This window comes from Pavona decussata, unplaced genomic scaffold, assembly GCF_977016875.1.
Source record: "Pavona decussata unplaced genomic scaffold, jaPavDecu1.1 SCAFFOLD_122, whole genome shotgun sequence".
Lineage (NCBI taxonomy): Eukaryota > Metazoa > Cnidaria > Anthozoa > Scleractinia > Agariciidae > Pavona > Pavona decussata.
The window spans coordinates 945,576-961,974 of NW_028145536.1; the positions used below are offsets into that span (position 1 = coordinate 945,576).

Sequence of the window (16,399 nt, forward strand, 5' to 3'; positions counted from 1 at the left end):
CAAGTGATTCCCTGGCCTCCCTTCCCTTCCTTTATAAGCTGTTCCCAATGGGCACTGTTATGCTGAAATGAATTTAGTGGGGGAGGGGGGGGGGGGGTGTTATATCTGTAGTGGCTACAGAAACAACCAGTTATAATTACTTTAATGTTGTTGTAAAATTTCCTCTGTATGCAGTGAGAGATTTCTAGTGGGTGTCAGCAAGAGTGACAGTACACAGAGTCTAAACAAGAGCGACAGTTCACAAAAAGTGAATCAAGCTCAGAAGATTGAAAATGCTACCTGTGTTTTCACTGTAAGTACCTACAGTTGCCATTATATGATAAAATCATTTCCATAGTACATGAATTGAAGGGACTATGCCACCTCAGGCGCATGCACATATTGATGAGAAGCACTTTGAAATCATTGGCCCAACTTTTTCAAATACTGTCGGAGTGTTCTGGAAGCTGTGTTCATCTTTGGAAAGTTAGCTGAATTTTTTTATTTACAAACGTACTTTAGTAACTACAGGCTGAAGCTATTTGTTGGGATATGTTTAAAAGCTTTTGTAATGCGGGAAAGCAAAAATCCCACAATGAGTTGTATGCAAGTTAGTCTCAACCAGACTCTACTGCGCATGCGCCCCAGCTGACATAGTCCCTTTAATGCATGTATTCTGTTGGCCTAATTGAATCTAGAATGAACACTTAGCTGTTAGTAGTAATTGGATGTTAAACATTTTTTTGCAGGATCTCGGGAGTAAGGATGTTAATGCTGATGCTTACCTTGTAGCTCACATTGTAAGAGTAGGTATGTGGCAAGTTAAAACCTGTAAACAGTGCCTAGATACCGGTACGTTCTGCACATCTCAAGATACTCAGGTTTCCTATGGGTGGTACCTACTGATACAAGGTTATTTTTACGAGCTTTAAAACTAAATGTACATGCAGAGAAAGCAGAACTCAGCAAGTGCTGTTGGTATCCAAAAAAAAAAAAAATTGGGGGTAACCATGCATTTTTCAGAGATAATGAAGCTTCAATTTGGGAAAAAAAAATGCCATACCTTGCTTTGTGTTTTAGTACTTTTTAACATTATTGTTGCTTGATTATCTCTAAAAAATGCACTGTTACCCCTAATTTTCTTTTTGGATTCCACTACTCCTTGCTAAGATCTGCTTTTCCTGCATTGTCATAAATTGCACAAAAATACCTCTGTATTAGTAGGCACCATTCTTAAATTAATTTGTTAACAATAAATGAGAGAGTGCTATTTGGTGGTGGGTGACTGAGTGCCAGGATTCCATCAAACAATGTTCCACTACTAAACTTATTTATCGTATTTATTGTTTCTGATGATTGTTCTGGTGAAGGGTGGTGAAGGGTGTAGGATGTTGGAGCGTGGAGATAATTACATCTTATCCAGCTATGAATTCAAGTTTGTTTGACTGAATTGTGTTTTCCCATTTTTAAACAGTTCCATGTTGAATTCCCATTATTTTATCTTCTAGGGAAAATGCTTACTGACACCTCCTCCAAAAAGGTTGCTGCATCTTCTTACCGGAGGCCATTTGGGTGTGCTGGTGAGTACTAGACATTTAAGGGGACACTGTCATGGGTTATGTTCGTCTTGTTTATTCTTGTATAATTCTAATTATTAAAAACTGCATCATTGTATAATGCAATTCGAGGGATTTGATTGGCTTAGCGGCCATGGTATATGAGCAATTATACCATGGCCGAGAAATGGCGACCATTAAATTGCCTTCTGGTCGTTCTTGCACAGCGAAATCAGTAAGATCTAGCAATATTTCTCGGTTGTTTTTAATAAAACAATTATTCCACTTGCGCTTGTTGGATATGAGATGATTATAGCCAACTCGGCGCTACGCGCCTCGTTGGCTATCTATCATTTCATATCCAACGCGCGCTCGTGGAATAATTGTTAATTGTATTTCAGGTCTATGGCCCTCTAATAATTAGTAGTGTTGAGCACTGTGTGTTGGTTAAAATTGCTCAGATATTAATTTTGACTAAGAACCTCTTTTCTAACATTAAATTGCTCTTAATCTTACAGCACCGGGATCAAAATATCAAAGGATTTCTCAGAGGAAGAATAAGCTATAATCCGGTTCTTAGCATTTTTTTCAAGATACTCAGAAGAACTTGAAAAACTTAGGCAACATTTCCTAGTTGCAATCTATTTCCATCCTAGCCATCTGCAGCCAAAGATGAATTTTACTAGTTTCAGTACACTAGTAGGTTTATTGTTAACAAAACTGAAATATCATTTGAACGTTTACAACCACACAAACATGTTTTTGGCCATTCAAAGTGACACGTGAGTCCCACGTAAGTGAGTGTTTTAAAGATTCTGTACAAAATCATGTCAACTATCTATACAAAATGAGCATTCCAGTCAAGTGCATCCTTTTTTTTATCATTTCATTAAGTGCTGGACATAGTGGATGTTTTAACTGGCCGGGAGGAGCAGCTGGAAGAGAAAGAATTTCAGATGCCAATTTTCACGTAAGTACAACATGTCTGGCTTGCTTTATTTGTTTTTGAATAACAAATTGCAGTGGTCATGACACCTGGCTTGGTATGTATTTTCAAGCAAAGAGTTTACATTGTGTTCTATACCTTTTATGTGGTAGAAGTACCCATTCACACCAAAGCTTAAACACGTTTAAAAGCTGTTTCGTTAAACACAGTTTAAAATTGTTTCCTTCACAAAAACTCAGCTGAAAAACTGCTTTCGGATTTTTGTCGACTACAGCTTTAGCACAAATGAAAGATAAAGTTAAAGTTAACTGGAATCCGAAATCAAAGCAAATGGTTCAGCTTTCTGTTACCAATTTTATTTTGTTAAACCTGGTTTAATTAAACATATTTTGTTGCTGTGAATGGGGCTTTAGTGTGCGTCTAGCAAAGTTACTAACACAGGTCACCAAAGCGTAATGTAAGAGTTTGCGTGGCGTTAAAATTCGATCGGAAATTAAACAACAAAATTCCTTCCAAAACCCAAAAAATGACAACAAAGTCTAAAAAAAGGTTACCTGGTGTGTTTTGCTGTGTTTTCATGGCTGCTCAGAGCTTCTAAACGCCGTTTTAGGCAGTTGATCTCTCAGCGGCTGGTCCACGTGCAGCTCTGTGCTATGTAAATGGGAAGGTTGGAAAACATGAAGTTCAATTTGATTGACATTTGACCCGTCATTTGAAGAAAGTTCTTCAAAATCCTCGCTAAAATTCGTTTGAAACTCAAGCACATGGTTACCTTCTTCACCATATGCCAAGAAGGATGATGTGTGGTCCTTACGGAGCAACTCATTCTCGGAGAAGTTCATTTATTGAGACACGGGCCTTCGTTGAAAACAAAGCTCGATTCGAATTGGGCGCCATTTTTGCCGCAGAACAGCCGTGTCACTGGACAAACTCACGGTCAACCTAGGTGCGAGTGCTAAAATTTGCCTGACCGGGGAAACCCACGTGAAACATTTGGCTCGCAACAAACTACACACACCCCTCCCGGCCAAGTGCAGTTTTGTACGAGCCAGCCTTTCCTGGCGTGACAGCAATTTCAGCTGCATTTTGCAACCCTATACCAGACTAAAGACCAAAAATCCTCACCGTATCCCCTACTCGCTCTTTTCCAGAAACTCGGCCATTATGACAGTCCAGCCAAAAGAATATCTTCTAAACGTACAACAACAACTAAAACATGTTTCTTAAGCGGAGTCAATTCCCGGGAAACCTGGTCTAGACTAAATTCTTCAAGCAATTGGTCAGTTTCGTGGAAAATAATACTCTATTCTAGACCAAAACTCTCTGATTTCTATACCCAATCCCAGACTAAATTGTTTGAAAACCATACCCTTCACAATGGCACATACCCATATAACTTATATGTAACTTTTGAGAACCGTTAGTTTTTCTCATTGTAACTCTGGCCCTGAAGAAAGCTAGTGGTGTTAGTTGAACTATTGGCCCAAATAAAGAAAAGCTCTTTGCTGTAGTGTCAGCCCTGCAATCAGTTTGGTTTCTTTACATGTAAAGTGACGTCTGGTACGTGCATTTCTACTACAAGAGATACGGCAACGAAGTTACGTATTCAGAACAATTTATTTGTGCGACGAGTTGTCCCCTGCATTCAAAAGTTTCGTTAAATATGGGAGTACCCCCCTCCCCCCCTGGGAAGGCCAGATATTTGAGATTCACCATCAGGTCTCTGTATGAATTCTCAGGTGCGGGGATAATGATTTCTGGACAGTTCATGATAGCATCATAAAGAAACAAACCAGTAAATACAGTGCTCCAAGCTCAAGCAGCGCTGGTGAGTTGAACAAAACATCATGGGCAATGTTATGGATATAATTAACAATTATCCTGCAAAATCGCGCGGAATATCGCCTGATACTTAGCCGTCGAGGCCATAGGCTGACTTCGCTAAAATCAGGGGATATTCCGCAAGATTGAGCACGACAATAATTGTTGTATTATTAAACGCATTGATAACAAAGCACAGTTTTATTGCGGAAAAGCTGGAGACAATCTATATTTTGCCATATTTCTCACTGAAACACGAAATTACGTATATCGCGAGATATCTGTTCACTGCGGACGACGAATATTCAGTGCACCATGACCATATTTGGGCAGTGTTACAATGTGTTGAATAATTACAATAAATACAGTGGAACCCCGCTCTACGGACACCCGGATATTACGGACAGTTTCGTTTGTCCCGACGACAGGCTCATATATTTTCTCTAAAATTAACCCAGTTAATACGGACACCTGTTAATACGGACAACGGACACTTTTCTGTGTCCCGAGTGACAAACTCTCATACATCGTTAACCCCGCTTTACGGACACTGGTTATTTAAGCACGGTCTATTTTCATCACAACTATGTGCTAATTATAATTATACATTGTACCCTGTTCAAATAATGACATCTTTCTACGGGTGTTTGACCCTCGACTGTAGTCCTTCAATAAAGTTTTCTGTCTACTATGCCTCCACAAAAGTTTCACTTCCTTGCTTGTAGTCTTCTTTCTCTTTGACGTCCTTTGCTTGCCGCTATCAGCATCAGCCTCCGAGCTGATAGGATAGGACCTTGTTTCCGTTATTGTGTTTCGAAAACAATAAAGTAAATTTAGTCAGAAACTATGATAAATGAACGTAATCTTACAGTTAATGTACAGTTAAGAAAATCAAACAACGTTTTGTTGCGGTAAATATGTCTGCTTTAGTCTTTGTATAGATAAAACATCTGACTGTGCATGATTTATTTCCTGAGAGCCCGCTTATTATAACTGACACCTGGATAATACGGACACTTTGGCATGTCCCCTTGGTGTGCGTTTTAACCGGGTTCCACTGTATTTGTGTTCAATAGTTTAGATTTACAGAGTACAGTTTATCATGTACGTGTGAATAAGTGCAGTGGCTGGCATCACTCTCACCGCTTTCATGTTTTAGTTATGAAAGTGCTATTTTTTATTTTATTTTCGTAGGTATCTATGTTTCCTTGAGAATGTTTCATGGTGCCCTAGATAAGGTGAAGCAATTTTCTTTCCACACTGTACCAGCAAATACTTAATTGTTTCCCTAATAATAATATTTGTTGTACTTTTTTCGTAAATATCCTTGATACTAGAGAGTTTCCTTGTGTTCTTTGTGGAGTGCACTCGCTTATCAGTAAAAAAAAAAAAAAAAAAAAAAAATCCACTGTGCAGATGCTTGCATGGGTTTCCCGATGGATCTTCACTATTTGACAGACTCTCGCAGAGTGGTTTTGGCGATAGTAGTGAAGTAACTCCCAAGCTAAGAAGTAAACCAAACAAAATGAGACACTTCTTTTAGAGTGCAATACAACACTGTAAGGTGTATTGTAGTATGTCTAATGATGTCATATTTTGCATGTTCTCGTGGCCTTTCATGGTAAAATGATGTGATGGCGGATTAACAAAGAAGCCTAAAAGACTCCTAGTTGACAAGTGGTCATGCACGGGGAAGATGCCTTGGCACCTATATATGCCAGTCTATGCTTTAAATTCCCATACACCCGTGAAAGTTGTTAGCAGTAACATGGCCTTTTGAGACAAGTTAGTTTTGTCACACAGCAGTGTTTGGCCATCTTCGCTGATCTTTTCTTCTTGTTCAAATTTTTAAGGTTCAACATGAGAATCCACTTCTGTTGCCCAAGGGAATCCCAGTTGTCAGAAAATTAGGGTTTCCTGATATCATCATGCCAGGTTGGTAATTTTGATTAGTCTTTGCTTGGCCATCTGTTGTTTTGTAAGTTTAGTGGATAATAGTACGATGTACCTTACTCTTGCTTATTTTCGCGCGTATTTAATTTCGCGAAAATTCGGGAGCCGAATTTTTGCGATTGCAAAAAAAATTAGCACAAAAGTGTACTAACTTCGTATTTTGACAGTGTTTTATTTGAGGGCACTTGTCACAAAGAATAAGGAAATTACTGGAAAGATACAAAGGTCTGGTTCAATCTATCTACAAGGAGCCTACAAATGGAAATTTTGATGACTGTACTAAAGAAGTTTTGGCCGAATTACAAGCTGAAAAAAATAGTTAATCAGAGGAAAAATGCAAGTCGAAAACAAGACTGGAAAGATATTTTCAAGGACAGATAGTTAAAGTTTTAATTTAGAACAATTTACCACATGGTCCAGTTAACTCTTAAAAGTTAAAATTCTTATTGTTTTGTTATATGACATAGTATTAAGTTTCGCGCAATCTTTTTTTCGCGCGTATTAATTTTCGCGATTTTTTTTTTGAAATTGCGAAAATCGCGAAAATTAGCAAGAATAAGGTAGTTCTAAGACTCTTGCTGTCATAAATCGTCCACTATGTGTGCTGTGTTTGTTAGATTTGCTTCCAAATGTTCAGCCATTTACTATGCGCTATTTTAATGTCAGTTTTCAGAGACTGATCATTATGTATTGCAAGGGAAGTGGATAACCACGAAAAAAGTTCTGCAATTTGTTAGAATTCAGCATAAAGATAATCTTGTACAGCGAAATGAAGCAAAGAAATATCTTGCAAATTATAAAAAGAAACTTCGTAGAATGAATTATGTTTCCTAACAAATCGATTAGGTAGAGGAAAAAATGCCCATTTGACGTTTGATTAAGTTTTAATTTATGCTTCTTTACCATTCCAGGTGATATCAGGAATGACGTCTATGTTACTGTGGGAAAAGGAGAATTTGAGAAAGGTGAGGAGTGTTTGGTTTGAATCTCATTGACAATGGAAATACAGCATTTTTCGGACAGTTAGTCAACGGAGTGTCGAAAATAATTTCGTGTTTGCTTCGGTTTTGCTTTATAGAGCGGATTTCAATTGAGTGTCGAAAGAAATTTCGCGTTTGCTTTGGTTTTGCTTGACTGGACTCTATGATTGGTTGGCAAAGTTCGCGCTATTTTCTCAACCAATGGGAAGCCAAACCCAAACTAATCGTGCTTGGTCTTACGCGTTTTTCCGCGCTTGACGCAGGTTACATGTATTTGCTTCGAGTTTTGATTGGCTAATTGTGCTGTTTACATCTGTTGTAATTGGCCAGAGAAATTACTTTGGTTTTGAAATTACAACACTCAACTGAAAACCGCTCTAACGCTTTGTGTTTGGCTAACAAATCTCGCGCCATTCTCTCAACCAATAAGAAGCAAAACCAAAACCAATGGTGCCTTACTCGCACGCGTTTTCCCGCGCTTGGCGTCGGTTTCATGTATTTGTTTCGAATTCTGATTGGCTCATTACGCTGTTTGCGTTTGCTGTGATTGGCCAGAGTAATTACTTTGCTTTTGGTTTTGCGACACTCAGTTGAAAACCGCTCTAGATAAGGTGCTTTAATCAAGGATTGAAAATCGATTTGGGTGGTTTATTGGATACTGGAAGACTGCAATAAATTTGACTTCTTTCCTATAGAGACGTATTGATTTACTACTTTTTTGTTCCAATGGATTTGCATCCAGGTCTATTTTCATTCCCGCAACGTCCGTTATTTTAGGAATTTTTCACAGATTTGATTGTAATTTTTGTTGGTTTTGCGATCAACAATTGAGATTAAGACACGAATGTTTGGTTTATCAACAGAGTTGATAACCAAAGGTAAATTGGCCATCGTAGCGAGATTCGAGTGTTGACGTTTCGTCATTAGCCCTTCGTCAGAGCGACATTAAGACAAATGATTCTAGAGAAACGTGCACCTGGGTTAGCGTGAACTTTGATTCCGGTTGAACTACCTATCAATGAAAATTTTTCAAAACGATTTTTGTCCTTCAGTTTCGAATTAAACTTTTGTTTACCTTTGACTTAAAATTAGCTTTTCAAAACGTTTTTAAGGAGCGAGATGAACACCACAGTTAACTTTTAATCCGTGGGTTAACGTTATTCGGCTTTCAGCTTCCGGACTCAGGGACTAGATTCACGAAGGCTCTTAAGTTAAGATGTATCCTAGTATTATTTGTTAGCGATAGCTCTTTGTTGGAGTAACAATAGTCTATTGTTAAGCAGCGGCAACAACAACAACAAAAACATTACTTCTAGGATACATCTTAACTTACGAGGGTTTCGTGAATCAAGCCCCAGAACTTTATAGCAAACAAACAATGGCTTTTGCACCACCAAGACACATCCAATTTTCATGGATTTTGAAGACCTTTGACTTTCATTTTATTTAAAGTAGTGTCTGTCTATTATTTTTATCAGGATCTGGTAAAACCACTTCAAAGAATGTTGAAGTTTCAATGTGCGTTGTTGGACCCAAAGGGAAGGTCATTGAGGTAATAATAATTAATCTCCTGTTAAGATGTTTTTTGTGCCAAAAACTTGGAATGAAAAATAATAAATAGGAAGGACGGTGTAGCAGTTCCATGATAGGCAAGGTAAACGTGTAAGCTTTTGAATTTTTAATTGTGCTAATCTCTTCAGGGTCTACTTCTCGAAAGTCTCGGTAACCATATTGACGTAAAAACCATTCAATGGGCATAATGTAATCGCCAGATGTTCATTTTTTTTTTTTTTATCAATTTTAAAGTTACAATTTAAAATGTTTATAACTTTGTTAAATATTTTAGGTTAATTTTCGCTAAGATTACCACCAATAGATAAAAGTTCTAATAAGACTATGTAAGAAAATATTTATCGAGCGCAGTAAGTTTTTGGGACTCCGCAAAACAGACCCCAGCAAAAAATATGCCGCCTAAGTATTGAACGTTGTGTTTGCAGGATTGTGTGTTTCTTGGTGCTGGTGGAGCCAGTGTGACTGAGTACCAGTCCATTATCTTCTACCACAACAGCAGTCCGAAGTGGAACGAGACAATAAAGGTATAGCCAGCCTCCTTCCCAGTCGTCCTCAGCGCACGGTCGTGACGCCATCCGTTGAGCTGCCTTGGATGCCTCGCGCGCGCTTTCAAAAAGCCCCTGACACAAAGCTCAGTTCGCTCGATGATAGACCCTTATCACTCGGCGGCCATGTTGAGTCTCGGGGGATTAAAAAGCTTTGTTTTCGTACGGCAAGCCTCGGCCAGACGCGAATTCAGCGCGAGGCTTGCCGTGCAAAAACAAAGCTTTTTTATTCTCCGGCCGTGTGACAAAGGTCTATGGCATTTAGGCTTGGGGGGGGGGGGGGGGGGGAGATAATTATATACGTACCAGCAATCTAAACGGAAGACAAAATCTTGCTAATAAGTAATGATTGTAGTCTGTTAGCGGACAACCGAAAATTTTGCCATAGTCGTCAATTTTTTTTTTTTTTCAGTGTGGGAAAAATACTTTTCTAATGGTGAAAAGTTTCCAAATCTCTATTTTAACATTTATTTGCCAGTGAGTGCGTTGAGAGCTGTAAGCACAGAATTTTAGGATTAAATTATGTGTTCTGTACTCCCATTTTGTTTGTGAGTGTATCAGGTTAATATGTTGCCGTGTGGTATCCGTAAGCCAAAATGAGAGTGCTGTGAAGTTTAGAGTTTGCTTGGCTGTTTTCAACCGTCACTCTAAACTACTAACAATAGTTATTGTAGAGATAGATATTAGAGCTTATCTGTTGAGTAAGTTGACCTTTATAACTTCATCGGTTGATGCAGTTTTCCTTTCTGGTAGAGGCAGTGTACCTTGTTAGCTAAAACGCTGTGCTGAACGTTACTTAAGGCCCGGCCAAACGGATGCAACATCGTCTAACATTGTTGAATCCAACATGTTGCACTCTTTTGACCACCATGTTGCACGATCTTGCATGATGTTGAATGAAGTTAGATAGTTTATGTCTTCAACATCGTCCAACATTTCTTTAGTTCTCAAGTGTGAACAAAAATACTGCATTCCAAGTGTTGCATCAAACATGTTGCATTCGTTTGGGCACCTCGTTCAACACTGTGCAACATCGTCCAGCAAAGTTGGATTCAACAATGTTAGATGATGTTGCAATAGTTTGGCCGGGCCTTTACGATACCTAAATCCAAACTGCGCTTGTTGTTTCAAAACCAACAGGTTCAGTTGCCGTTTGACAAGTTCCTTGGTGCCCACTTGAGGTTTGGCTTTCGACATTTGTCAAAGTTTGAAGGTAAAATGGCACTGACGTGTTAATAATTATATTAGTTTGATTTGATGTCCTGTCACTTAAGCGTTGCCAAGTTACAATCCATTGTCATCCTGACCATGCACAGCTGAGAGCACTTATTATAGGATAGAGGGTTTATTGACTCCAAATTGGCTTTTGAGGGTCCAGTAGGCCTTATTTCACGTAAAGGGCCCTAATATATGTTTAGCTTCTTATGCAAAACATAAGAATTAACGATGAAATGGTAGTGTAAAATGAATATTTTGAGATATGGAACTCTTTATAGGTGGATTGCATGGCCGCCATGTTGGTGGTCAAAACAAAAGAAAATTTGCTCACGTAGTTTGCATAAAATGGAAGTGTTAACTCCCACAGGAGAAAAATCTAATTGTTCCATACCAACAACATGGCCGCCATGCGGTAACGTGCAATCAACCTATAAGAATGAAATTTGTAGCTTAGCGTTTTCAGGTTTGTAACGTGGAATGATTTCAGATACAACCATCTTCACAAAAGGTATTCATTTGCCAAATGTCTTTGTAAAAGGAGCAGAACCTTCCTTGGTGAAATTTTGACTTGAGTGCCACGTTTAGCGTGCTAGTGAAAATAGAGAGATTAAGGACCACGTTTGCGGCAAACGGCAAACGGCAGAAATGAACATGTGACCATGTTTATCCTTCATTCGCCGCTCGCTGTTTTCAGTTTCTCAGTGAAAATTGAGTAGTTTTGCGTTAGAATTAAAGGCCAGAATTATCTTGTACTATTTTCATCTACGTACTCATATTTTCAAGAAAACATAAACGCGAATCTCACGTTTGCCGTTTGCCGTAAACGTGGTGCTTAATCTCTCTAATATTATGCCCCTATATCTGTTTATTTGCGTAAATCTCGCAACGCCACACTGTAGAATAACCATAGAGAAGGTAAGTTAGAAAAGTAAAGTGAAAAAGCTGGCGCCAGATCACGAAGCCTTGGTCTTATGATTTGTTCCTTAACAATGTGCTGTTATAACATAGCTAGTAAATTCGTGCAATCAAATTCAATTGCGCGAGCGTGCTTCATATTCCTATTGTGCACGCTGATGACGTCAGCAAACAAATGCCTCGAGAACTCGGTGAGCGACTTTCTCCATTTTGCGTTCAAAAACGGGAGAAATCTTCAGCAAAACGTTTAACTACAGATGACAACAAGGGAACCAGCTGATGAAGAAGCTCTTCCCACTTTTTCTTTGGGATTGGAGTTTTTAACTCCCGAAAAAAACCTAAAGAAAAGGAAAAAAGAGAACAAGGCCCGTGACATCGTCTCTCGTAAAACTATTAATTTTCAGGCGCCAACTTCGCTTTCTCAGAGGGAAAAGACACCTTTTCGAAACGATAAACTGAAAGAAAGACTGCTAAGGAATACTCGATAGTTTCAAAAGCGGAAATCCGATAATTAACGGCGAAGAAATTGTGCTTCAAGGAGATATTGTTGTTTTATCCAGCCGACGATCAGCAAGCGGACATTTCAGATCATTATTTACTGATTATACGCCACGAACTTTCTTGGTAACGTTCGAGTACTTGTGGGAATTCAATTCTCAAGAAATTACAGGTTTGATTGTGAATTTGTACTTAAATACTTTTCTAATTGAAAGCTTCTTCGTATTCCTAACAGTTTTCTTGCGAAATTTTTGAAAACCGTGCACACGGTTCGATAAATTCACTTCAAAATGGACTTGCAGTTCCTTCAAATCACTTGCGCGTTCATCGTCTCGGAGTAAAAATTGTACGCCTTTGCTTCTTACAACAAAGACTTAATTGAATAAATTTTTCATTTAGGGAAGCTTCAGTTGTCTGTTTCCTTTCTATTTTCATTCTTGAGACGTGACAACTGCGTAAATCTTGCGTAAACAAACCGACATGTCCTCGCAAGCGGAAAGAATTCTCCCATGTAACGCGAGGATCAAATTTTCAAGTTTGTTTTTTGGAAAAATTTTAATTGGCAACCAGTGTAGTTTATTCCATAATTAGAAACTTTAACTACTGTAGACCAAAGGGGTGTTGCCTTTTTTACCCTGTAAGATGTGTATTTTTACCGAACATGGGGTTGTTTATTACCATTTTGCACATTGGCTGAATGCTTGGGAAACCTCTGGCCAACCTAGACTGATCAACGGGTTTAAAAAGCTACCGCGTTGAAAATGTTATAAAACAATTGATTCATGCGTCAGCTGTGCATTCATCGAGATATGAAGCACTTGGGAAGTTTGCAGAGCACTCAAGAAGCTAGAGTTGCTCTCGGCTACGCCTCGAGCAACTCTTACGCATCCTTCGTGCTCTCCAAACTTCCCGCGTGCTTCATATCTCGATGAAGCACGCTGACGCATGAATCAATTGTTAATTGTTGGCATAATGATAGACTATTAAAGAGGCAATGCTTAGGCTTTGGAGGGCTTTGTGGATCTCAGTGGTCCGTGTACCGTTAGTTTTAGGTTCGCTTTTGATACTGTTTGGTTTTTCAAACTACAGTATTACGAGAAAACACTGACATCTACAGCCCTATTCACACCAACAAAACATGTTCAATTAAACCAGGTTTCAAAAAATGAAAATTGGTAACAGAAAGCTGAACCATTGGCTTTGACATAGGATTCAAGTGAACTTTAAGTAAACTTATGCTTTCATTAATGCTAAATCTGTGGTCGACAAAAATCCCAAAGCAGTTTTTTATGAAAGAAACAATTTTAAACTGTGTTTAACTAAATAGCTTTTAGACGTGTTTAAGCCTTGGTGTGAATGGGGCATACATGTTTGGTCCTCTTAAATTGTAGCACCATCTAAGACAAATAATTTGTATTTTTCTCTTTCTCTATTTCGTTTTAGAAAAGGAAAAAGCCGACAAAACCTTTGGGTTTTCGTTTTTGAGTCTCATGCGAGCTGACGGTACAACCGTCCCTGATGGAAGTCATGAACTGTGTGTTTATAAGGTCAGTTTATGTAGCGTTTTAATCTTATGACAAAAGGGAGCTTTAGCGAGAACGTCACTATTAAAATGAATTCGCGCGTTTTTTCAAACGTCTTCGCGATTATTCCAACTCGCTTTCAATGTCAAATGTAGGTGATATTTCCTGGAGTTGAATTCTCGGAGACCGGACCCAAGTTTATAAAGAGAAAGAAAAATTCCTCGTTGTGTGTTTACGTCCTCCATAAAACTTCCCATCAGGAAGTTTCACGTCCTAGTCGTGCAGTGACGTCAAATAAATGTACCAAAATGTGTTGTTTTGGTTATTCAGCCTATTGCTTTTTTGACGTTCTCGTTGCCGTCGTCGTCGTCGTCGTTGCTATAAAAGCTCCTTAATGTCAATGCAGAGCAAAGCCACAGACTATTTTAAATGATTACTTTATCAGTCGTGCTTGAAGTACTAAGAGAATGTTAATTTTAGTCCGAAACGTTTTGAATAAGCGCGAGGTTTCTGAGTTTGAACGTAAGTTATAATTAAGACATTGGAGACATTAAGCACCAGGGTTTTTTCGTTAACGGCAAACCGGAAACGGCAGTTTCAGGTTAGGCGTTTGGCGTTTGACGTTTATGGCTTCTACCGCTTTAGTTACACCGAAGTGGCCGCCATATTGAATTTGCGAACAGCAGTAGTGCTGTTTTTCATACAGCAACATAAAGCTCCATGTTCACTCTTTCGCGTTAGTTTACACCTAAACATCAACATAAAGACTTGCTACATACAAATCTGACATTTTTACGTTTCAAAAAATTGAAAAGTACGACTCAAATCGCTGAGGTAAATGACTTAAGTGAAAACCTACCTCTCCACGTTGAAAACACACGTTGAAAACCGAAAACGTAACATCAGAGCCTTGTCACGTGATCTCTAGCCGTTAGCCGTCTGAGGTTTTTGCCGAAAAGCCTGGTGCTAAATGTCTCTATTAAGTGTTATTCTGTTGCTTTAGTCTTTGTATCGATAAAACATGTGTCTCCGACGTCTAATTATTGTGCGAGCCTGCTGCTTAAAATGGTTACCTGGATAATACGGACACTTTTGCTTTACCTGGTTCTACTATAACTGCAGTTGCCTTTCATCTTATAAATTTTTGTAGCTCTCTGTAACTGTTTCCTGTTTTGTTTGGTTTTCACAGTACGATGCCAATTGTTTCTATGACTCAATGACCTATCTCCACATGCCGTCATGCCTGTCTGAATTTGTAAACCACACTAACGCTGGCTCAGATCGACTGGTGCGCAACACCAAGGACACCTTCTACATCAAAACGATAGTTTGTTCTACAAAGTTAACCCAAAATGGTGAGGCTTGCCTGCTTTATGGCTCAGTTTTACCCTTTCTTACTCAGGGTAGTTGTCGTTACTTTTAAGATTTACCATGCAGCGCGTAACAAATTTTACTTTTTAAGTTTGTTGTTGGTTCTCGTCCTTGCTCCGAGAGGATTTTCTCCGTGTACTCCGGTTTTCCCCTCTCCTCAAAAACCAACACTTTTGAATTCCAATTCGATCTGGAAAGTGCACCCAATTAGTGTTATTTATTTATTTATTTATTTATTTATTTATTTATTTTATTTTGTCCGTAAAGGCTGGTTTCCATATGATCGCGGATCGCAGATTGCAATAAGGTTGCGATCGTCTGCGATCATATGGAAACCAGCCTTTAGAAAAAACATGGTTCTATCTTCTGCGATCGTCTGCGATCGCGATCGCAGGATCGCAAACGATCGCAGAAGTAGTTTCCATATGATCGCAGACGATCGCAGACCTTATTGCGATCTGCGAAACCAGCCTTAACTTGTTTGGCGGGCCATGTCATAAAAAGGTCCTTTTTTCAAAAATCCCGTTTTCTATCATTCGTTGATAGCAGTTTTGAGTCGATGCCAACTAACACAATGTGTTTGTCCTCCCCCTAAATTTCTCATCGTTTTAGGTCTCAAAATTACAGTAAAAGCAGATTTTCTGGTAATGATCATTGTGCACGTAAATTAGTTAATCGGACCCGAATTGTTTTCGGGAGGTTTTGAGAAATGCATCCCTGGATTCGTCAGAAATTGACAAATTTACAGTTGTTTTTATGTCATTACTCTGGCGATTTCCCCATACACCGTCATTTTTTTAAAATTTTTCCTTACTTCCGGGGTGGTTACTTGTGGGATTTATTAGTAGAAATTCATGTATTATTAGTGGAACTCCGTAAATTTGCGGTCGTATTAACGGGCGGTTTTCAGGTAAGAAATTAGCTTCGTTTGGACAAAGAAAAAGTGAAGAAGTGGTCTTCCTCTGTACTTATGCTTACCATATGCCATACACTCTTCTCTTTTAAAAGAATTTCTTTTGTAAGACTGAAATTTGCGAAATTTTAAGAATATTTTAAGATTAAACCTGAGGCCGCAATTTTGAAGAGAGTATAATTTTGTGTGTTGAAAATTTGTAAATACAATACAATTATATGTTTTTAACTAAACCGTATAAAATTCTTCCTTCTTCTAAACAGCAAAACAAGCCAATAAAACAATAAAAACCTGCACTAGCTAAATGTTCGATGCTAATGACAGTTCGATGGTTATAATCTTAGAATATTCACGAGAATATTTTCAGCCTAACATCGGCAGAAAAACAAGAATATTCAGCCTGGGTCGGAAAAACAGATTGTTGCAAGTCAATCTTATAATGTCCTTTACTCTCCCTTAATTTTGTTCTTTTGTAGTGGACCTTGTCGGCCTGTTGAGATGGAAAGCAAAAAAGCGCCAAATACCAGAAGTGTTAACGTCGTTGTTGAAAATCGATGGAGAAGAAATTGTCAAGGTAAACTGTCTGTTTATGGACGAACCATCAGAGAA

General features: G+C 38.6%; 1 protein-coding gene across 1 annotated transcript in view; it reads left to right on the top strand.

Annotated features, from left to right (window-relative positions):
- The window catches only part of LOC146469542 (dedicator of cytokinesis protein 1-like), a 61,820-nt gene that overhangs the window by 8,733 nt on the left and 36,688 nt on the right, over positions 1–16,399 (top strand). The window contains exons 11-24 of the mRNA XM_085123175.1: positions 175–292; positions 729–789; positions 1,488–1,559; positions 2,430–2,505; positions 4,221–4,309; positions 5,497–5,540; positions 6,156–6,237; positions 7,167–7,220; positions 8,714–8,787; positions 9,233–9,331; positions 10,493–10,565; positions 13,427–13,530; positions 14,696–14,861; positions 16,267–16,364. Of these exons, the coding sequence (XP_084979301.1) occupies positions 175–292; positions 729–789; positions 1,488–1,559; positions 2,430–2,505; positions 4,221–4,309; positions 5,497–5,540; positions 6,156–6,237; positions 7,167–7,220; positions 8,714–8,787; positions 9,233–9,331; positions 10,493–10,565; positions 13,427–13,530; positions 14,696–14,861; positions 16,267–16,364 (1,210 nt within the window). The remainder of the gene's footprint in view (positions 1–174; positions 293–728; positions 790–1,487; positions 1,560–2,429; positions 2,506–4,220; positions 4,310–5,496; positions 5,541–6,155; positions 6,238–7,166; positions 7,221–8,713; positions 8,788–9,232; positions 9,332–10,492; positions 10,566–13,426; positions 13,531–14,695; positions 14,862–16,266; positions 16,365–16,399) is intronic.